Here is a 24,196-nt window from a genome sequence, read left to right on the forward strand (position 1 = left end):
AAAAAAAATAGTTACAAACGTTAGACGAGTGAAGTGCGTGGTATGTGAATCACCTCTCATCAAGGCTGTTGAAAAAAACAACACGGGTGCTAGAGAGAAAGAGAAATGACCAACCCCACTGAGAAGGCAGCAGGCAACAACTGCGTTTACTGGCGGAGGAGAGGCAGTCAGTTAAAAGCAAAGGAATCGAGAGAGAGTCTTGCTCTGCCTCCCACTGGAAAGCATCAGAGTGCCCACCAGCACACACCTAAGATGAAAGAGAACACTCACATGGCCCTATTGCTATTCAAGAAAGTGAAGAGGCAGACTTACATCCCTCAGCGTCTGACTGCTTCACTGGTGAATCTGACCAAACATTGGAAGAAGAAATACCACCAGTGTCATGAACTTCCTTCCAGGAGTAGAAGGAAGGGACACCTCCCGGTTCATTTTGTGCGATCGGTGTCACTCCAATATCCAAACCAGAGAGTTGCACGTATAAGAAAAGAAAACTATAGATCAATATCACCAATAGTTAAAGAGTTACCCAATAAAAACAAGAGAGCAGGGGTGTGTGTGCGGGGAACATAACTCAGTGGAGTCATATTCCAGGAATGAAAACAAACTGGTTCAATATTTAAAAATATATCAATGTAACCAAATATAATACTATTTAAAAGAAGAAAGCCCATGTGTGAGCACATTAATTAATACAGAAAGAACATTCAAGAAATCCAGTATTGGGGTAGAGAGATAGTTCAGTAGTTAAGAGCAGCTGTTGCTATTCTAGAAGGGCCTGGGTTTGATACCCACCCCCCACTATGGCCCACAATTATCTGTACTCCAGTCCCAGGTGATCTGATGCTCTCTTCTGGCCTCTGTAGGCACCAAACATACACATGATGCATGGACTTACATGCAAACACTCTTTTTTATTTTAGATTAAAAAAAAGAAATCTAATATCTATTCATATGTAATAAATATCTCAGCATACCAGGAAATATGAAGAACTCCTCAGCTTGATAAAGTTCACATAAAATAAGCCTTCAGTAAACACATTTAATGAATATTTTCCCTTTACAGTTGGGAACCAGGCAAGGATGCCCTTTCTCCTCACTTACTTTCTATTGGAGCAGAAATGTTAGCTTATGGGGGGAGAAGGCAAGAAAAGGCACACAGACAAGGAAAAAAGAAATACAACCATTTCTATCCACAGACGGCTTAGCCAGAGAATACTCTCAAAATATGAATATATATACAATCATATATCTATAGACTCGAATGAACAATGGAAATTGACAATTAGAAACATTTAAAATACATATGATTTGCAATAGCTGAAAAAAAAAGAAAACACATAATTATAAACTTAACATGGTCTTCTCAAAACTTCAAAATGTTTATGAGAGAAATGAAAGAGTTGATTATATGGAAAAGCACATCAGTTCACAGAGTAGATGATTCAACACAGAAAAGAAGCCCTCAATCAAATACATCCAAACTTTGGTACAGAGTTAATGCAATTCCAACAACAACAACAAAAATTCCATCAGGGACATTTCTAGAATATAGGTAAGCTGATTCAAAAGTTTAAATGAGAAGGCAAAGAAAGAAGACTAGTTAAAATAGTTGTAAAATGAAGAATTAAGAGAAACTACATTAACTAACTTTCAGGTTTAAGAGCTACAGTAACGAAGAAAGTCTGGTATTTGTGAAGGAACAGACACAGAGATTAGGAGAACAGAACAGTGAGTCCAGAAATAGATCCCACATATGTGGCCAATTAACTCTGCAGAGGCGCAAAAGCGAGGCACTGTGGAGATGAGTCTTTCCAGCAAGCGTTGCTCAGAGTCCCTCCAAGACATGGAAAACACAACCCAGAAAGAGGACAGAGGAGCTGTGCACCACCAATATGAAGAACTGTTGCTGTATAAAAAGCCCCGTTAAAAAATGGAGAGGCATGGTGCAGACTGGGAGGGAATATCTCCAAACAACACCCGACCAGGGCAATGTGTCTAGCAAATATAAAGTCATCTTAAAACTCAACTGAGAGAAAACTAACTGAACCATAAAAATGAGCCAGAAGACTAAAGCTGACCTTTCTCAAAGAGGTGTTTTGAAGTTGTAGAAAGGTGATTCAATGGAAAAAAAAATTGTTTTTTTTTTCCCAGCAAATAAGACTGAAATGACTAGAAATGCGTATCAAACATCACACCTGAGATGAATATTACCCCCAAATTGACCTACATATGTATGACATAAAATTATAAAAGCTTTACAAAAGCAAGAAAAATTTCTGTGACCTAAAATGAAGCCCTGAGGGTGGTTTGAGCCCTTGAGCAATGCAGTGAGACCTCATTTCAGATACTAATAATGTCAACTTATAGCAAAGACAAAAGGAGGTAGCCAGAAGACAGGAGCTAGCTGTTGAATAGGTAAGAGCTTCAGTTCTGCAAGACTAAATGGTCAGAGACTTGGCTTCCTAATCATGTTAAACCACTTGAGATGACTGAACTGCACATTTAAAAATAGTTAACACAGTAAATTTGATCATTTGTGGGTGACACTGTCTTGCTCTGTAGCCCAGGCTAGCCTGCAGCTTTATAGATACTCCTTACTCATCATTCTGTGTGCAAGGATCACAGGCGAGCATCACCATTCCTAGTGATTTATGATTTTTTTGTCACTAAAGTAACAAATAATAACAACAATATCAAATTCTGACAATGATGTGGAGCAACCAGAACAGTCTGACATTGCCGGCAGAAATGGAAAACTCTGGAAAATGTTTGGTAATTGTTTTAATGTTAAACACACTCAACATAGGACCCATTCCTACATATTTCCCCCTAACAAGTAAAAACTCTGGTCCACAGAAATTTATCTAAGAATTTTATAGTAGATTCAGCCATCCTTACTCCCAATGGGAACTAACTACCCTGTCCCTTCTCAGGTGATTGGCTAGGCAGATCACAGAACGAAATCATACCACAAAATACCACTTAACAGCAAAAACGGAAGATGGATGCCTGCAGGATATACTGATCAATGGCCAAAGGGGCTGTGCTGAGAGAAAGCCACCAGACTCCAAATTTAATACTGAATGACAGTGTCCTTTGCTTTGTTTTTGACTTTTTAGGTTAGTTTACAAAGCAGTACGTTTCTTCATGGCATGTTTACACACATATTCAATACACTCTGTTCCTATCTGTCCGTCTCCCTCACTGGCCTCTCTCAAGTCCCCTCCCTAACAATAGCTAGTTCCATTTCTTCTCCCAGTCAAGTCTTCCACTTTCAATTTTCTACTGCATGTATTCTATTACTCTCTGTATTTCAGTCATCATTAAGATCTCCCACAAACCACTTTCCAGTTTTTGAACAACACACACACACACTCACACATATACAAAATATAAAATTTAGGTCCCCCATATGGAAGAAGACATGCCAAGTCTGGTATTCCTCTCTAGGGTTGCATATCTTTATCCACTGAGATACTGATGAATGTGTAGGCTGGTTCCACTTACTGACGACGGTAAATATTTTATCTATAAGCATGGATGTGCAAGTCTTTGTGATGTGTTTCCTTAGAGCCCTTACCCAAGACTGGGATGGCTCAGTTCCATAGTAGTCCCATTTTCAGGTTTGTTTGTTTATTGTTCAGGAGCCTCCATACTTATTTCTGTAATGGCTATATAATTCTACATTCTCATCATCAGTGAAAAAGGGCTCTTCTTTCCCCATATCCTTGCCAGCACCTATTATTATTTGTTTGCTTGGTAGCCATTCTGCTTGGGTAAGATGGAATCTCAAAGCAGTTTTCATTTGCATTTCTCCGATGGCTAAGGATGTTGAACATCTTCCCAGTATTTACTGGACATTTGTATTCTGGCTTTTGAGAACTGTTTATACAGTTAATTAGACCAGCTTTCGATCGGAACATTTGTGGTTTGGATGTTTGATTTTGGTTGTTTCTTTATATATCCTGGCTATTAATCCCTAGCTGATGTGTAGCTGGTAAGGATTCACTGCCCCCCACTCTGTAGGCTGCCTCTTCACTCTGGTGGTTGTTTTCTGTGTAGATACCTCTTAACTTCATGTAGTCCCATTTGTTAATTCTTGATATTATTTCCCGTGTTATTGGAGTATGTTCAGAAAACCCGTGCCTATGCCCATATATCTTGAAGCGTTTTGCCTATATTTTCCTTTAGCAGTTTCAAGATTTCAGATCTTATATTAAGATCTTTAATCCATTCTGAGTTGATTTTTGTGCAGGGTGAGAAATATCCATCTAATTTTTGTTGCTTCACATATGAAAATCCAGTTTCCCCAGAACAACTGGTTAAAGCAGCCGTCTTTTCTGGAATGTATGTTTCTGACAGTCTTGTTAAGTAAACATCAGTTGGCTGCAACTGTATAGGTTTAGTTATGGTCTTCTCAGTCTTTGAGTTTGTTTTTGTGCCAGCACCATGGTATTTGTTATTATTGCTCTGTAATATAATCAGAAGGTTTTTAAAATTAGTGTGTGTGTGTGTGTGTGTGTGTGTGTGTGTATGCTTGGGTATGTGCATGTGAGTGCAGGTGTCTGCAGAAGCCAGAAGAGGGCGCTGAATCCTTTGATGCAGGAATAGGTGGTCGTCAGCCACTTGATGTGGGTGCTGGAAATGGAACTCCAATCCTCTGCAAGCTGCAGGAGCAGTGCATACTCTGACTCCTGAGTCACCTCTTCAGGTCCCTCCATTATCATTTGAGATCAGGGATTGTGATACGTCTAGCGTTGTTCTTTCTGCTAAGGATTGCTTTAGTTATTTGGGGCCTTTTGGGCTTCTGTGTGAATTACGTTTCTTTCTTTTTTTTTTTCAAGTTTTGGAAAGAATGCATTAGTACTTTTTTTTTTTTAAAGTCAGAGTGAATAAAGAACTGACCTACAGTAGCCAAAGTGTAGTGGGAGAGGTTGATTCACACTTATAAAAGGCAGCATGAGGAAGATTTGGGTTGTGGAGCAGTGAGTTGGCAGTGATACATCCTAACTTTGGAAGTGGTTGGGCAAGACTATTCACATATTAAAATTCTTAGAATTGTAAGACACACACACACACACACACAAAAGAAAAGCAAAACAATGAATGACCTTTTTGGAAGGCCCTGGTTACATATTCAGGAATCTTTGCACATCTGTGCTCCCAAAAGCCATGTTACAGTTGGTTCTAAGATCTCAGAGGTGCACACTGTTGTGACCACAGGGAGTAAATATATTTTCCTGGGGGATTCAAGGTTCACTGATCTGTAGCAGCAGCAGAGAGGCAGAACAGGAAAAAAAATTTCTGAATAAGGCAAAATACCGTGTGTTTCCTAGAAGGGTAAGGGTTTGACATGGTTGGCACAGGTCAGTACTCAAGGAAAAGCCCCATTTCTAGGGACAATTCACAAAAAATGCCTCCAAAAGGTGCTGCCCAAACCATCCCTGGTAACTGTGAGACCCATAGTTTGGAGATCACTGAAGTGTTCTTTTGGCTGTGACTGCTATATCCCCCCAGCCCCATTCAATCCATCATTATAAATAGTCTTCTCACTAAAAGGGAGTGTGAGTGAAGTTGGGAAATGCCTTCCTTTGCTCTAAACTGGAAAAAAAAATGAAAGACATCTAGGAGTAGAAAAATTATGTAAATAAGGGATGATGAAGAGAAATGCTCACAGATGAAAGGGAACTCAAACTGCAATCATGACGGTGACAGGAGAAATGGGCCCCACTGAGGAAGAGAGCTCACGGATGGGGTTCCCGTGAACACGTGCCACAGGTGATGGACACAGATGGAAAGGAGACAGCGGTCCCAGCCTCCTCAGGCCTGGCTCTCCCTAACCCATATCTATCTCCGAGACACAGTGCTGGTAGCAGATGAGGTAACAGCCAGCAGCTGCATGAGCGTCAAGCACTGTGGCTGTTGGAGATGATGCATAAAGAAGGAGAGCCCTATGTTAACACCGTTGGTGATAGAAGGGTGTGCATATGACCTCGAACTCATGTAATTCATCAACAGGATTTCTCATGGGGCTTTTCTTTCCCATGACGTATCCCTGACCACTCCATTTTAATAATCTCCCTCTACAGCCCACTTTCAGCTCTTTGCTGTATTTTTCTCTACTCACTCACTGATAGTCTACATGCTTATTTGAGTTGACTTTCTGCTTCCTGCTAGGTAACTGAAAAGAGAAGGTAGTTGACCCTCAGTGGACTAGAGTCTGTGACAGGGTCACCACTGTCTGTTCCTGTGGCAGGCATACCACAGACGGAAATGTTAAGGCACTATCTGTGGACCTGGTTGTGCCCATTGCTTGGCTATGGAACTCTGCTCTGCTATAGTACATTGGGAAACAGGGCCGATTCTGTCTTGCTCTTCAAATACGGTGTGGAGATGAGTGCTACATGACAGCACACCTGCTTTCTCAGTGGACTCAGAGAGGTAAGGATCAAATGGCTTCCAGGTATTTATACAACCAGAGCAGGCCTTAACGAGGCCTTAACCATCTCTGAGAAATCCCTTCACTTTCATCCTTTTCTGCAGATATGGAAAATAATCCCGGGCAGCAATATTATGCTTCCATGGTTACAGAGAATATTATGCTTTTCTAGGACCAAACATAATTTTGATCCTTGCCAACCGTGTTTCTGAACACGCACTCCTGAAAATCGGGCCAGCCAAGCAGAACCGAAGTAATTTACTCAGACCAAATCCGTCTTACAGCAAAAGCTGACCAATGAGGCAAACCTATGGGTTAGTGACACCTACCCAGGCCCGATCATTACTGATCTGTGCAGGAAGTTACCTTACAGGGCTACAGTGTAAGGGAACTATAGAAAGTGCGGGCTGCGGTGCCCTTTGGCTTCCAGACTCCTATTTCCAGAAGAAAGTGGGCTGACTATCCTAGGCCAAGACTCCTTGCTAATAGAAGTGGGTAACATATCGCTTGAACTTTGTAAGGTTGCTCTCATGACTTGGGGAGCCAATCTGAATGGAGTTCTTGGAGCAGAGTGTGGTACGTAACAACATTCAATAAAAGCAATTATTATTAGGTACCGTAAGAGCACTCTCAGTGACTTCAGGGTTTTGCCAGATGGCTCTCTCCAAGTTATTCTGATTCCTAGAATGCTGCAACTTACAATGACACTATCTAAAAATCTCCACAGGCATGCCTTTGCCATTACTAACAGCACACGGAGACCACAGCGCTCATGGAGATTAAGCCTTGATTTTCTTTATCTAGGAGAACAGTCTGCTTTTAAATAAGGGCAAAAGTGAGGAAAGAGAAAGTTCCCCTAGTTATTTATTTATTTTTTGATTGCTGTGTGTGTGTCTTTTGAGATGAGGTCTTCTTACAGCGCCTGGGATGCAGTGCATACGTGCACAGAGCTTTCGCGCATTCCCTCCCCTCATTCCTCGTGCTTCCTTGTGGTGGTGAGCAGCACCTTCTCTGGAGATGGGTGCTGTGTGGGGGGAGAAAATGGAAGCGGCAGGTGCGGGCTATTTTCAAAACATCTGGTTTTGATGGTAACAGGAGACGGAGCGGAGCAGTCAGGGGAACAACCGTGTTTAGATTGAGGGTCTGCCTGCGTGTCTGACATTTGGGAGACGCAAGATGTTTAAAAAGCCAAGGGCTGTGGATATAATCACTCAGTGGTAGAGTGATTGTCTAGCCCCTGGGAGGACCTGGTTTTAATCCCTGGGACTGAAAGAAACCAACAAAGAAACAAAGGTGCAGAGGCTATGCTTGTATCCCTTGCTCTACAACACAACAGGGGGAAATATTTAGAAAGGAAAGAAATAGAAATGACATTCTGGATTCTAAAGGAAAGGAAGGAAAACCATCTGAGCTTAGGTGAGACCGAGGAAGGCCTCATGTACAAGATGAGACACAGCAGAAATGGTATGGGTGTAGAAATGGTATTCAAGCGGGGGTTGGAGCTGGGCTTATGGGACACGGCCGCCATTCCAGTGTGTGTTGTTCACACACACTGTCCCAACCTAATGGCGTATTTCTCAGAATGTGCCGTGCCGCAAAAGTACCCATGACTATGGATGGAGAAGAGTGGTGTTCTCCCGGCCTGGAGAATGAGTCAGAGCTACAGGTACATTTCTGCTTAGGAACAATGGCAAGGAACTGAAAGTCCGTGTACAGACTCAGTCGGCCTCATAGGTAAGATGCTTCTTTGAGCTTTAAAGGGGCATCCCAAAGCATAGTTGGCTCAGTACCACTAAAACAGACCAAGGCTGAGACTCCTGTCATCCCATGCAATGAAAATGGCACCCACAAATTCATGTTACGGCTTATCTTCTGCTACCTAAATATCCCACTGGTCTGGGAAAGGTGATATATTATCACTGACCTTGGAACACGGCGAATATCATCAGCCTAGGGCTGTAAGGGACCGACACTGAAGACTTTCTCTCCCACCTTCTCTCCCAGTCCCAGATCTTGCTAAGACTGTGTGTGGCCTATGTCATGTTCAAACAACCTGATTTCATTATTGGAAATAGCTTTTCCAAGGAAGACACCATTTTTCTTGGTTACTTCCATTTTTTGGGTTACATCTTCCCTCAACATGAGAACAAAAAAAAAAGCCGCTACCCCATTGTAAGTGCTAAGAACTGAGCTTACAGCCTCATGGATGATACCAGTCAAGTGCTCTACCACCGAGCTATAGTCTCAGGCCTCTTGGTGTCTTTGTTTAAGCTTCATGGATACTTCTCCAGGTCTCAACAGAAATTAAAGCCTTAAGATAAACATACAAGTATGGTGAAAACTATTTTATAATTCAAATAAATAATGAGAAAAGAGAAAAGAGGAGATTCTCTGTAGATGTCCTCTCTAAAGAGAAACATTAGTAGCTTCAGATCTACATAAAGGGCAACACAGATAACTGAAAGCCTGTCTTCTCTCAACATCTTAATGTGATAGTCCAGAGAATTACTCCCATCTCGAGTAACCATGGTAACTTGCAGAGCCGGATGCTAGCAATGCTTGGGAAAACATGAGAGGAGAGCACTTCAGAAGGGCAATGTGGTTCAGTCTACTCCCAAGAAGCAGGGATAACAGATGTCTAGCCAGGAACTAGAAAGCCAAGAGTCTCCCTGATGTCCAACAACAGAATCTGGAAGAAAAACACCTTAGAATTCAGCTCATCTAATTCCAATTTTAACAAAGAAAATGAGGCCCAGAGGCTGGTTTGATCTGGGTCATCTAGTGTTGGGTAGAAAGAAAAATCACTTAGTGGTCGTCACTCGGCCCACTGTCCACCAGCTCCCACTGGTTTCTAATCCAGGAAGCCCTTAGACACGCAAGAGGTCTCAGTATCCATTTTGTGCCAATCCAGGTCTCTATCATTTTTCTACTTGGTTTTTTATTACAAATATTTCCAAATATCAACCAGTAGAAACAAAACAACAACAAACTCTGGAACACACTGTCTACAAATGTCAACTCCTGACAACCCCCCCACACCCCATTTTTATAACTTCATTTCTTCAAGGCAATTCTGAAACAATTCTCAGGTATCATTATTGCTCATTAGACAGCAAATAATCAGATTTTCTACCTGAGTGTGAAGCAGGGACACGTGTCTCTAGGGATCCTTGGTTTTCCTGTTACACACACTTGGGCTGTGTCTAGTATTTTCTGTTTCACAGCTCAAGGACACAAGGGTAGTCTTACCTAGACCAATAAGACCTGATCTGTGATCCTGCACACATGGGGAATTTTGATAAAGGGATCATTTTGGATAGGAAGCATGAAGAAAGCTGAACTTATATCAAGAGATAAACACCTTTTTGTCCTCAAACAAAATTCCATGGATACCTAGCATTTGTTGAAATTGAGCTTAGAATCAAAACTAATTCCCCCCACAAGTCCATGTAAAAGGTACCAAGCAATGACATTCTTTTATTCATTTTTTCTCATACAGGGTCTGCTTGTCATCCATTCTTTTACTTCAGTTTAGGGTCTCGCTATACTCAGGCTCACAGTCCTCCCATCTCCCCCTTCAATAGGTTGGTGCTCATGTCACCATGCCCACCCCAATGTAATTCTAGATGTTTAATAAATCCACAAAGTAAATGACAATAAAGTAATTTCCCATCATCTTTTCTAAGACAGAAACTATTGCTTCGTTCTAAGGATGTGATGGGAAATTATTATAAACAACAAATACATCAACACTTCCTTCATCCAGTCTCTGAAAAAAAAAAACACACAACAATGAAGACATAAAAAAAAAAGTTCTGAGCCAGGTGTGGTGGTACACCCATGTAATCCTAACATGCAGGGGGTAAAGTCAGGAGGATCAGGAGTTCAATGCCAGCCATGGCTATGTAGTAAATTCAAGGCCAGCCTGCAACAAGATCTTGCTTAAAGAAGAATAAAGTTTTAATCAATAAATATGTCTATTAGTAGTAGTAGGTAGACAGCATGTGACTACGTATGTATGAAAAAAAATGGGTGCTTGATGCTCTGACACTGACAGACACCATCTCCACCTCCAACCTTTTACTGTCCCTCTGCTTCGTCACATGCCGTCATCTCTATGAATGGACAGAAGTGTATTTTCATGTCAGGCTACATGAGAAAGCCAAAGTCAGAACAACTAAGGGGCAGCCAGAAGGCTTGAACTGTTTGATCTTTAAGTGAAATCATTTCCTGTTAAACACAAATTCACATTCTTTCAGAAAAAAAAAAAAAAAACCATCCCCTAAAACAGAATGCTCGACTGGCTGAAAATGCTAACCACTTCTCCATCTTGTAACGGTGAAAGCAACCAACGGTGAAAGGTACGTACCTGCTGAGGTTTCTCTGAATTTGTCGCTGGTCTTCTTCTTCCTCCATTTCCAAGGCTTGAAGATCTTACCAATGGTGGAGAGTTTCCCCTTTCTCTTGAAGGGAGGTGTCTGGGAACCTGCTGGGGGGCCATCTGAGTTTGCTATGGAGGCTTTGTCTAGTCCATCAACTGTATAAAGAAAAATGAAGTCAGAAAAAAGTTGCAATAAAAGTTTGAGACAATACTATCTGTCTTTTCCTGGACTGTTAACAGCAACCTTGCCTACTCTCTTTGGAATCTCACATAAAGTCTGTTTTGTCCCATCCTGCAGCTGGTAGGACTCCCTTGATATCAATCAGGGACTCAATCAATCATGAGCTATAGTCCCCCTAGGTAATCATTTTGGGGAAACAGAAAAAGAGTGCAAAACTTACATAATAGTTAGGGCCAGACAAATCAAGGCCCATGAACCACAGCAGAGCCCATCTGCAGCAATCTAGCAATATTTTGTGCAGAAATCCAGTACACTCAGAGTTCCTGAAACAGGATGCTCCTCCATGCTGAGCTCAGCATTCTCAACTAAGGACTTCACAGTCATGGCACTGTGAAAACCATGGTTTCTCCTTTACAAAAGAAAATATTGGCTGGGCGGTGGTGGCGCACGCCTTTAATCCCAGCACTCAGGAGGCAGAGGCAAGTGAATCTCTGTGAGTTTGAGGACAGCCTGGTCTACAAAGTGAGTTCCAGGACAGGCTCCAAAAGCTACACAGAGAAACTCTGTCTTGAAAAACCAAAAAAAGGAAAAAGAAAAAGAAAGTTTGGTGCCAGGAAGCTAAACTCTGTTTTTATAATACTAACACCACAGTGTGCTTCTGTTACAGCTAAGTTTTCAGCCTCAAATAAACTGATAGCTATCATTAACATTAACTTCTCCGAAGTTTTGGAAACTTTCACAGAATTTATCCCAATATTGGTTGCATTATCACACATCTTTATGATTTTTGTGCATTTTACTTGATGTAAAATTAATCGTAGAAAACTCACAGAGTGAAGTCTAACTGATAAGTGTGCTAAAGTGATTATTGGTGAACTGTGCTGATATCCATCAAAAACAAATGAACAGATAGATGGAATGAGCAGATGGATAAATACCCAACAGAGCAGAGCACTCAGTTGTTGAAGCTGTGTGGTAAATATGTGAGGTATAGGGTGAAATGCTTTTATCCTTTGCATTATTTTTGGAAACTTTCATAATAAAAACATCTGGCGAAGGGGACAAGGAATAACAGAACTCAAACAGCAGGCACTACTACTTCAAGGAAGGTATTTTTAAGGTACTTTTGCTAAGTACAACTTGGAAAACAGCAACCACCCTGCACGCCACAGATTTTTAAAAAGATGATTGTGAAGTAGGGAGAAAGCAGACCACCCCAAGATTTCAGACGACAATAAACAACATGATGTGGGGACCCACAAATTCTACCCCCCCCCACATCTCTTGCTCTTGTAGCTATAACAAACCAGAAAGACCAGTGGGCATGGGCCCAGAGAGCCTCAAACAAAAGCCTGCTCTTTCTAGCCATCAGACAGCGGGGGGGGGGGGGGGGGGGGGGGGGGGGGGGGGGGGGGGGGGGGGGGGGGGGGGGGGGAAGACAACCTGGGAAGACAGAAAAGTTTCAACCACAACTATTCTGCTCTGCCCAAATACCACAGAGGAAACTGTGATCATACGTGCCAGCAAAAGCTCAAAGCAAGAATGAGACTTTCACTCTCATGAGCCTCCAGAAAGGATCCTGATACCTCTGCCAGAGTCATGCTAACAGAAGACAAAACAGGAAGACCTCCATGTCTCTGAGTGGGTAGGGAAGCATCCTGCAGAGTGTCAATGGAGAGACTATGTGTGAAGACTAGACTTTTACCCCATCCAGCATCTGGGGCTTTGTCAAACCCCTGTCCTCTGGGAATTCTCGCCCTGCCCAATTTGAATGAAGACCTTCATATATAGGGTGTCAACAAGAACGTAAGTGGGGAACCTGGATTTGCACCTCTGTGCAAGCGTGGCAAGCTGGCAGCCATTGCTCGCTTGCTGGAGAAGTGTTAGATGAAGTCAGTGGAGGCAGAAGGTTTAAGGAGGATGTGGAGTCTCATGACATAATACACAAAAAGCTCAAGTTTTGGTTAAAAAAAAAAAACCCTGACATATCACGAGCCAAGAAAATTTCAAACTGAATGAAAAACATCAATCAATAGTTACCAGCAGTTAGGTAACTAAATCCGGATGAATTTTCCTTCCAAATACATAGGGCAGGTAATTCCAACTCCTCTTCCTTGTGATCCCAGGTGCCACCTAGGCAGAGGTACCACAGGCTGTATACTCTAGGTGGCCCTCACCCTACCTTCAGCCATACCACAATAGAAAGAGACGTGGGAGTGGCAGTCTGCACACTAAGTTACAGGGAAACCCCCATGGAGAAATGAAATCGTCACGTCTACTCCTGCTCAATTGCTTACTGTGAACTCTAGGACAAACCCACAGAGGAAGAACTCACGGAGGACGCAAGTGTGAATTTTTCTTCTTCGTGAGACTTTATACTGAGATCTCACAGAAAAGATTAATTTTCAACAACTGAATATTGTAAAATATAAACGGGCTGACTCGTGCAAACAGAAGAAGTAATGTTTCCATTTGAAATTCATCTCTGTGACTACAGACCAACATCCAGTTCTTACTTTGTTACACTGGAAAGGGAATGTCATCACCCAGACCATATACCTGGTTCTTTGACACATCACAAAAATTGCGATTTCCACCTGAACCAGTGAAGCTTAGTATATTTTGCACTTTTTAAATAAAAACAAAGTTAAAAAAATGTAGCAGTTTCCTTGACGACACAGGGTCACTGAGGTAGGAAGACTGTTGTGGAATATTATTTGAAGATGTGTTACATTTGTTTATGCTGTGAAACGTTTGCTTAATGATGCCAAGATATGTTGCATTTTTTTTAATGTTGCTGTGAGGCTGTGTTACTTTTCCTGTTTAAAACACCTGATGGTCTAATAAAGAGCTGAACAGCCAATAGCAAGGCAGGAGAAAGGACAGGCGGGGCTGGCAGGCAGAGAGAATAAATAGAAGGAGAAATCTGGGAAGAAGAGATCTAGGAGTGAGAGAAGGAGGGGGACTCTAGGGGCCAGCCACCCAGCTACACAGCATGCCACTGAGTAAGAAGTAAAGAAAGGTATATAGGATAAAAATAAAAGCCCAGAGGCAAAAGGTAGATGGGATAATTTAAGAAAAGCTGGCTAGAAATAAGCCAAGCTAAGGCTGGGCATTCATAAGTAAGAATAAGACTATGTGTGATATATTTGGGAGCTGGGTGGCAGGCCCCCCACCGAGCCAAAAGAGTAAAAACACCAACTGCAGGTGACAGGTGTTGAGTGAAAAATGACGTGGTGTTAAATTCATGACTGCACACAGAATGAACGACAATACCTTTCTTATTGTGCCTTCAGTACTGTCTTCATCTAAGGTACCGAAGGCGGAGGCCAGCGCCAGCAGCACTGGGGTATGTTCACACGCGTGAGTGTGCAATGCACATGTTGTATATCCCCTGGCTGAATGAATCTACTTGCGGTGTTTTAGAACTTCTAGACTCTTACTGAAAACCAGCCTGGCTGTTAGAGACTGTACAACGGCACAGTTGACCCAAATGCCACTGTACTTCTCTTAAAACGTGACAAGGGAGAGAACTGTCACTGGCTTTAGAGAAGTATAGGCAGAATATTTTCTCCAGACACCTGGGAATTAGTAGCACCGCTGATACTTCTATGATTTTTCTTTTGAATAAACTTATCATCAACAACCCCTTTGAAATTTTCTGTAAACTCTTCCATCCAAGCCCAACAGAGTTTGCATTTACACACAGAGACGGAAAACAGAAACAAACAAACCAACAAACCTAGGCCAGCTCTAGCTGTTTTCAATGTTAATTTTCATCTACTTTCTTGTTATTTTCCTTTTTTTCCCTCTTACTATGAAAAGTATGTTCCAATATAGGTCAGGCTGGCCTTGAACTCATAATCCTCTTCCCCCAGCCTCCCAAGTGCTGGGATTATGGGAGCACATTATCACATGCAGCAATGATCTACTTTCCTGTTCATCATTACCTTCTGGTTCATACTAGAGACCTACATTTTTAAATGCAGCACATTCTGAAATGCAGTCATGGGCTTCATTGAATATGGATGTTTTACATGCTGTAGCTCTACGTATTTTCCTAGTGAAATAAGCCCACACCAATGAGCTTCCTTGTGTTGCCAACTGGTAAGACTTCAAAGAGAACATGCAGATTTTATTTTAATTTAAACAGAAACCCAAGAAATCTCAATACAAAGTGTCTGTATGGGTCAAAAAAGAAATGAAGCTAGATTATTATTACATTAAAATTATGAACTCTGCTGTTCCTTCCTCTGAAATCTAAGAACAGACAGGGCTTCTTAGGAAAGGTCAACTATTTAATAGGAGAGTTTATAGGTTTTTAAAAACAATATTTTGTGTTTTATGATATGTCAGACACCTATTTTCCTGTACACACAATCATTTCAGTCACTGAGAAAATGAGGCACAGTATTCCATTCATAAATCTGGTAGCTGAAAGGTCAATTAGAAAAAGGCCCTATGAAAGACCTCCTGGTGTTGACTTGTGCAAGTTGGCAGCCACTCTGTGAAAAAGTAGTTTAAAAAGATGGTCTCAACTTTCTCTAAATATCCTTAAATACTTTCAAGTGAAATTGGATGCATTTCTGAAGTCCAATAATAACAAAACCAGACAGAGATCATGTGTGGTAAATACATTTCGCTAAGCCCATGCTTTGAGGAAGCTGAAAAGCAAAAACAAAAACAAGCAACCAACCTTTATTTCCTTGAAATGTGGTTTCTGAGATATCTTTCTCTTTTTATACACATATATGATTGTTTAATCATTATGATTATGTTAAAATTATCAATATAGATTCCTACCATGTTTGTGTGTGTGTGTGTGTGTGTGTGTGTGTGTGTGTTTCCCTTAAAGTTCTACCACTAACCTTTAAGGCCATAGGACATTCAGTAAGGAAATAAGCATAGTGCATTGGGAAGATTTAATTATAGCCCCTCCATTCAACTGATTTTGTATATGCCCTATTATTCATGAGGGCAAACATTTAGAACCAAGCAGTTAAAATGTCACAGTCAAGTAGTCCTATAAGCCATTGTTGATGACAATGTATAAGGTGGCCTTGATCTTATTCTCATTGATCACAGTTTACATTAGTTTGAGCCAAATCTCTTCCCTTCTTTGGAAGTAAGATGAATGACCAATGGAGAAGGGAAAAAAAAATCAACTATAGGACACCCCATTTGGGTATGGGTTAGAAGCCCCTGTATGTGTACACAAGCAAGCAAGTGGATGGTTGATGGTGGAAGTTACAAACAAAGAAGTGGGAATCTAGAATGTTCCACATGACACCAATGACAGTTGGAAATAACTGCATAAACTCAGGTTTTGCAAGATAGGAAGACAGTAAATAGATTATCAGCATAGACATACAAATTGCCAGACATTCCCATATGTTCTTTCTTGGTTTTTAACAATGTTCTAGTCTATTCCTTACAGAAATGGTTACTTCTAGGGTTGAGACACAGAAATACTAGACAAGCCTTTAGCATCTTATAGCACTAGGAATTAAGGAAGAACTCTAAATGAACAGAACAGTGGATGCCAGAGGAACACAGGAGGTAATCCAAAGAATTCCCAAAGGCAAATGTTGGAACAATTTGGGCAACCTATATAATATGGTACTAACTTATAACCGAAGGTATAAAATAAATGTCTATGGGTCCATACTTATATAAATAAATCTTAAATAAATAAATGTGGGGCAAAAGAAATCTGTACAGATGAGTTCGATAATTTACAGAAAGAGCTTATCATCACATGGCTGAAATGCTACAGCAGTGCAATTCCTTCTAAAGAGTAGAAGTGCAGAGGATGAGTAACTTTATAATAAAGGAGGCTGACAACTACCTCACCCAAGGTGACCAAGGTCAATGTCATCTGTGATAGATTGTGTTGACAGTAGTATCCTTCACTGATGTGATGAAATGGGATCTTCAAAACCCACAGCCCGATGTCAATATGAGAGAACACAGGACAAGGCTAAGTTGAGGGACATGACTGAAATACCTGACTGCTGGACCTCAAAACCATCAAGATAATTAAAAAAACAAGTGGCATCTGAGTCACTGACAGCGACAAGGGGAAGTGAGGGGGTCATGACACGGATCCTTAATGGGATCCTGGATCAGACAAAAGGACATCAAGGAAAAACTGGTGAGATTCTAATAAACTTCAGGAGCAGCTTATAAGAAGGTGCCACTGTCTGCGCTTCGGCTGTAACAAATTTATCACATACACAAGATACCAAGAACAGAAGAAAACAAAATACAGCAACATATGAGAATACTGCCATCTTTTCAAGCCTTCCTCAGGTCTAGAAAGTATTCTTTTATTTAAAAAATAAATTTCTGTGTCTGTCTGTTGAAATGTGTGTGGGTGTACACACCCATGTGCCCACTGGCAGATCAGAGGTGCACACTGGGGGTCCTACTGTATTACTCTCTGTCTTGTTCTCTTGAGCCAGGCTCACTTCCTGAACCTGGGTGCTCATCTGACAACCAGCAAGCCTCAGGGGTCCTCCTGTCTCTGCTTGCCACAGCACTGGGGACACAGGCACAAACCATCGTGTCTCCTTTGTATGTGGGTGCTGGAGGTTTGAACTCAGGCCCTCAAACTCCTACACGAGCACTCTTACCCACTGGGCCCCAAATTCAGAAATCTTCTAAAAGACAACTCATGTTTGAAATGTAGCAAAGTCACCACCAGGTAAATAAACAAAGATTTGGAATTTGAGGGTTGTTTCTGTCCTAAGAGGCATGGAGGGGTACATAGGAGATTTCTGCTCCAACAGCTTTGTGGGAAAGAACATTCCTCAGTTGTCCATTCTTCTCTCCCTTCACGAACACTTTCATTTCCCAGTATTTTGGCAGTAAGAGGGTATTTAAAGATCATCATCTTGCTATTTCAGCATGTTTTAACATATGACTTATTCAAATTAAGTGGTAGTCAACATCTTGTAAAAGAATGGAGAATGGGCTTTCTGTTGTTATCACATCAGGAAGTACTTAGTCACAGTTATGGGGAGACATGGCACAAGGGAGATTCCAAACTTCTCCCCTCCCACACACACACTCACACGCATGTATACATCCATCTGTGCAGGAATAGTTGTCCTGGACAGCTGGTACACAAAATGACAAATTCAGTATACAAAGGTTCTTTGCCCTTCTTCATGTTTAAGTCACCGAAGTCTATGATCAAGTTTTGAGACTCAAAAGTCAACTGAAAGGGCTAAAATTTATTCTGTAACAATTGAGCACCCTGCTTTCCCCCGAACTTCTGGAGATGATAGAAGAATTGGACAAGTGAGGAAATGAAACCCGATGACTTGTGCTGCTGAGGACAGCCTCGTGAGAATCTGAGAGCATGAACTATGCACTGGCCCACACTGGGTTCTTTTGGTCTCCCAACAGCCACAATTACCGAGTGCTTTATTAATAGCAGAATCCATTATGGTTCATATTTTTTGAGCATTTACTCTGTGCCATGCACTCAGCAAAGTGCTTTGTCTGAACCAATTTGTGCTAATTTTCACCACGGCTTGGGAGACATTTCTGCAATTAAATCATCAAAGAGCCACAGACAGAGATTAAGAACCTAATTTAGTAGGTCAGGCATTCAGTGTGCACATGTTTCTATTCACAAAGATAAAGACTAAGTATTTATCAAGTAAGCAACAAAAAGGGTACCCTCCTCCAGCAACACAAGAGTTAAAAGACCGAGTTTGAATTATAAGTCGAAACCTCCTGCCTCTAAAACTAGTCCTCTCAATGACTTTCTTCTAAGGCTGGCTTCAACTCAGTGCCATGTACCTGCAAATCTCGGGAGATCCCAGAGGCAGTGGGGCCAGCCTCTGGCACTGAAGGAGCTCATACTGCTCAGGGAAGCAGACATGGCCAGTGGACCATGCAAACAAAAACTGAAAGTGGACTCCCAGGAGAGAGCAACAAACTCCAGCTGAGTGTCCCAAGAATATGTTTCAGGAAGTAAGGACTGTGGCCTGGGGTCATTAAGATGAGGGGATTAAAAAGGGAACCAGTATCCTGCAGGGGACGAATCAAGGATGGCTGAGCTTTTAACACAATGCAAATTAGAATCTTCTTGTTACTGCTGGGCTGGGTTCATAATAGACACATAAAACATACTTGTGGAAAAATACAAACAACTTATAAGATCATGTCCTTAGACAAGTGAAATGGTCAACTAGGAAACATTCAAAGAGAAACAAGAGTGTTTTGAACTTTCTCTACATAAATGGCGGATGTAAAGTCTTGGTCATCTGGTTCCCAGTCAGGAGACGTTCCCCTCCACCAGGCTGTCTGCATTGGAGCATCAAAGCACACCCAGTGAACCAGAAGCATCTCCAACTATCTCCAAAGCAGCCGGAAAGACTAAAATAGAGAGCAAAGCAGGCATTGCACAACCACCACAGCCAATAAATCTCAGTTACTGTTCTGGATGTTGGTCACACTATCAGGATGGTGAACTGTCAGCCAGGAAGAAGAGATCTGGATCCCAGACCAACTCCGCTACTTCAGCAGCCCAGTGACCTTGAGCAAGGACCCCAATTTTTCAACACTGAAAATTAGGAGACTGGGTTAAGTGATCTCTAGGCGCCTCTCCAACTATTAACGGTTCTCTTGATTCTCCACATTGCTTTGTGCTGAATCACATGGAAGACCAGCTCTGAGTGCTGCATGGATACTGCTCATTACTCATCACTCTAAGGCGGGAAAGTGGATGCTATTCATGCTGTCCCGTTTAGTACAAGAGGAAGGTGAAGCCCAGAGAAAGCAAGTAACTTGTCCAAGGTCACACAGCTGATGAGAGGGCTGTGGTTTCCCTCCAGAATGCCCTTTATACACAGTGGGGGCATGGTTATGGGTGAGAGTAGATCTTTGTTTTCAAAGAATACATGATGTAAACGAAACTCTGTGAATGAATCATAACTCATTTCTACCCTCAGCCACGTGCTTGTACTTGTCCAAAGAGTTGGGGGAGGGTACCATTTTGATCTCTGGAACAATGCCCCGTGCCACCATAGTTCATTCACACTTGTTGCAGGCACAGTGGTTTTAAATTAATAGACATTTTTCTTCTCATTTTCTACCGAGTGTACTCATTTCGTTGTATAGAAATTCTTCTTTACCATAACATTAATTCTAAAAATTCAATACTATCACATTTTAAACTTGTTTTTCTAACAGAAGCAGCCATTCCTTTTAAATCCCCAAAGGGAAACGCTACTAAAGACTTCCATCTGCCTGTAAGCATTGACAGAGAATTCCAGAGTTTAAACTTGTGGCCAAAGGCCTGTAGGATAGTCTGTTTGTGCAGCTGTGTGACATCCTGATTCACTGACATGCACAACATCCCCTAGACTGCTACAGGATATTTCACAGATAAAATAAAGTCATTCATGTTTGGGGAATTACAGAAATTCTGATGGAGTGGGTAAAGGATCACTTTGCAAATGGAAAATCAATTTTAACGAAAATGAAGAGCATTTTAAGTTTTGAGAAGCATTGCGACCACTATCAGCAAAAGGTTCTCTCTTCCAACAGAGAGATGAGGAGTTTGTACAGAAACAAGAAGTTAACAACAAGGATGCAAACTAAGACAGGAACTGACCAGTCTCTGACCTTGCTACCCTCAGGTCCTCACCATCTCCCACAGCAACTCCCAGAGTCTGGGATGAATGGAGGGTTGCTGTGCTTGGGAAAAGGAAGAAAAATTCTGCATATTGTTTGTGGACAATCTGCCAAGCAAGACAGAATTTCACCTCATTGGTTTGGGGATAATGATCACCCTGTTTAGGCTGAGCACACACAGATGGATGAAAAATTAGGAGAGAAAATGAAAGGTCTTATATATAAATTATAAAGTTAAAAAAAACCCACCCAAAATGTAGCCCTGGTGGTGCAGGCATATAATCACAGATACACAGGAAGCTGCCAGGGGGGTTTCAAGTTCAAACTCTCTCTGGGCTATGGACTGAGTTCGACACCAGTCTGGACAGTTTAGTGGGACCCTATCTCAAAATAAAAAGTAAACAAAACGGGTTAGGGAAGGAGCTGGAGGAAATGGCCCAGTTAGTAGTTAGTAAAGTGCTTGACATACAAGTCAGCCTGGGTTTGGAACCCCAGTACCCATGTAAAAAAGTTGGATGTAGCAGCATGTGTGTATCCCAGCACTGGGGAAGTGAAGACGGATGGATCTCTGGGACTTGCCTGATAGCAAATTTAGCAGACTTGGTAATCTCTAGATTCAGTGAGAGACTCTGTCTCAGAAAATATAGTGCACACACAGTGATGAAGATTCCTGGTAATGATATCTACAGGCGTGTGTGTGTGTGTGTGTGTGTGTGTGTGTGTGTGTGTGTGTATGTGTGTGTGTATGTGTGTGTCTGTGTGTGTGTGTGTGTGTGTGTGTGTGTGTGTGTGTGTGTACAGGCTTGGGATATAGCTCAGTGGTAGAATGCCTGCATAGTATGTAAAAGGCCCTAGGTTCAGTCCCCAATACTTTAATAAACAAATAAGTAAATAAACGTATACATAAAATCTAGTGGAATACTATGGTTTTAAAGTCTATAGCCAAATTTTGCTTCACACAAAACCATAAAAAATTCCCCACAGAAAATGAATAGAACAGAAACATCAATGGACCAGCCAAAAGGAAGATAGGCAAGATCTCTTAAAATGTTTCATAATGTGACTGGATCTATCTATTATCTAAATATCTATAATTTATCTATTTATCATCTATCTACCTACCTATCTATCTATCTATCTATCTATCTATCTATCTAGCTATCTTCTATATATCTATTATCTATCTATATATCTATTATCTATCTCTATCTATCTATCTATTATCTATCTATCATCTGTCATCTATCTATCTATCTATCTATCTATTATCTATCTATCATCTGTCATCTATCTATCTATCTATCATCTACAACTGTTCTCTAGTAGCCTCACCAAGTCCCCAAAGTTGGTATCTGTTAAAAACCAGGTGGCTGCACATAGCACTCTAGATTATTTCCTGGAGACAGACATGAACTTTGCTGGCATATAGACAGAAAACAGGATGCTGGGAGATGGATCCCACGGAAGAGAATTTATGTCGATTAGTCATGCAGAATCCCAAGGCGCCAGATTTATATCCCTGTAGTTCAGCCTGAGAGATGACTGCAACAAGCCAGGCATTTGAACTTGGAGAGGAAAATGGAAAAGGGCTGAAGATGATGAATGGATCTGAGGGACGCAGCAGAGGAAGGAGAGAACTGCCTAGAGGTTTCCATGGCCCCAACTTCTATAGAGCGGGGGAGATGTCAAGAGGAGAGTGGACTTAGGGGAACTACCATTAGGCCATGTTTAAACCCCATGAACTTCAGGTGTTGGCAGGACATTTGGGGGAAGATGTCCAAAGACAGTCAGGACTGCAATACTGACACAAGAGGCAAGAAGTTGGAGTTGAATTTGGTGGAGGCTTCCAGACAAAAGCAGCTGCGGAGGGAAGGAGATAGACTTGGAGAAACAATTACTTTGGGAGCAAGAAAGCTCTGTGCAATAAGAAACCTTGAACTCTTTTTGGCACTGATAATGATTTGAGTCCAGGAAACCTTTTGTTTGCTGTTTGTTTAAGTGCATAAAGTATGAAGGACACAGGAGTACATTCACGGTCTGAGGAGAAGTCCACAGGGGTGGAGAAGTGGAAGTCCAGAGAAGAGGGCTACAGAATTGGGCCAGCCAGAATGCCGGCCGAGTCACATGTGGACCAATAAGACCCGCAGTGGTGAGGCAGAAGCTCAGTCTCATCTGTTGAATATGAGGTGACCAGGAAGTCAGGAGATGAGGGCAGCGAAGGCATGCTTACCCCACATGAAGATGTACACAATCCTGGAGCAATATGGTGGGAAGTAACATGAAGACCTTGTGAGGGGTCAATTCTACCTTTAGAGTAGAATTGCCATGAAAGAGCACGGTAAGGGGTGAGGGTAGGTTTGGATGTTGCTCAGTTGGTAGAATGCTAGCCGAGTTTTCACAAAGCCCTGGCCTCCATCCCCAGCACTACGAAACCCAGGAACAGCGGCATACACCAGCATTCTGAAAAATGCAGGAAGACGAGAAGTTCAAGACCATCCTTGGCTACATAGTGAGTTCAAGGCTGACCCTGACTACATCAGGCTGCCTGGAAGAATAACAAAATTATAATAATAAAAACGTTGGGGCAGGGGAAGTGTTATTGCTAGAAAGCAGTTACCAGGGAAAGCCAGGTTTCAGGCTGATCAGAAAGGGAGGAAGTCTACAAAAAGATGAAGGTGTGGAAGTCAGCACTGGCTGCAGAATGGAAGCATTTAGTCACCATTAATTTACCAAGCAACTGTTCCAGAGAGGGGACATTGATGCTGAGGAAACAGGGACAGGGCCTCTGCCTCGGGGAGCTGAGAGTCAGCAAGAGAGGACGTTGATAGTCAAGTGGTCATTCTACATAGACTTACAACGTGTGAGCAGGGCAGGTGCACGATAGTGCTGCTGGGCGCACAGTGGATGCCACTGAGAGTTCCCACGACAGGCAAGACACAAGTGGCCTTCAAACCGTGACTCAAAATTTGGAGTGAAATTACTCAAGGGCTTCAGCCTAATTTCGTCACGTTGCCTAACAGGTGGGAAAATACCCTGTTCAAATTAAACAGGAAGCTATGGAAAAGTAGCAGAAAGGGATTAACATTCCATAGCTTTTATAGCTAGTTCTCTTGAGAGGGAGAAACAATCCCACCAATTAAAGATCATCTTGTAACAATGATGCCTTTACAGTTGATTTCTCTCCAGTATAACCATTGAGGGCATTCTACTTGCAGAATATTCCCTTTTGGCTTCTTTCTTTAAAATGATGTGTGTGTTCAGAGAGTGTTCTGGAAACAAGTTGTACCAGCTGCACTTGGGTATAACCCCAAATTTAAAGCCCCTGAATCCGATCTGGGCACTATCCAGGCAACTGGCTCATTCCAAAGTTCTTTTCTCTTGTTTATTAAGACTTCCAATACTGAAGCCACTCTGAATGTGTATGAGAACAATGGGGACTTCATCTGTGACTGAAGCTTATTAGTGGCTAGATGCAATTCACTGATGTATTCAAAAGACATGTAAATAATTTGAATGTTGTTACTAAATGAGTAAGGAGAAAGGA

The 24,196-nt window shown here is 41.8% G+C and overlaps 1 protein-coding gene across 11 annotated transcripts in view; it reads right to left on the reverse strand.

Annotated features, from left to right (window-relative positions):
• Phactr2 (phosphatase and actin regulator 2) overlaps positions 1-24,196 on the reverse strand; it is a 268,605-nt gene that overhangs the window by 78,072 nt on the left and 166,337 nt on the right. For all 11 annotated transcript variants that reach the window (XM_052751062.1, XM_052751065.1, XM_052751063.1 and 8 more), the window contains exon 2: positions 10,809-10,976. In XM_052751062.1, coding sequence (XP_052607022.1) covers positions 10,809-10,976 — 168 coding nt within the window. The remainder of the gene's footprint in view (positions 1-10,808; positions 10,977-24,196) is intronic.

This window comes from Peromyscus californicus, unplaced genomic scaffold (genome assembly GCF_007827085.1).
Source record: "Peromyscus californicus insignis strain IS unplaced genomic scaffold, ASM782708v3 Scaffold_22__1_contigs__length_63687245, whole genome shotgun sequence".
Lineage (NCBI taxonomy): Eukaryota > Metazoa > Chordata > Mammalia > Rodentia > Cricetidae > Peromyscus > Peromyscus californicus.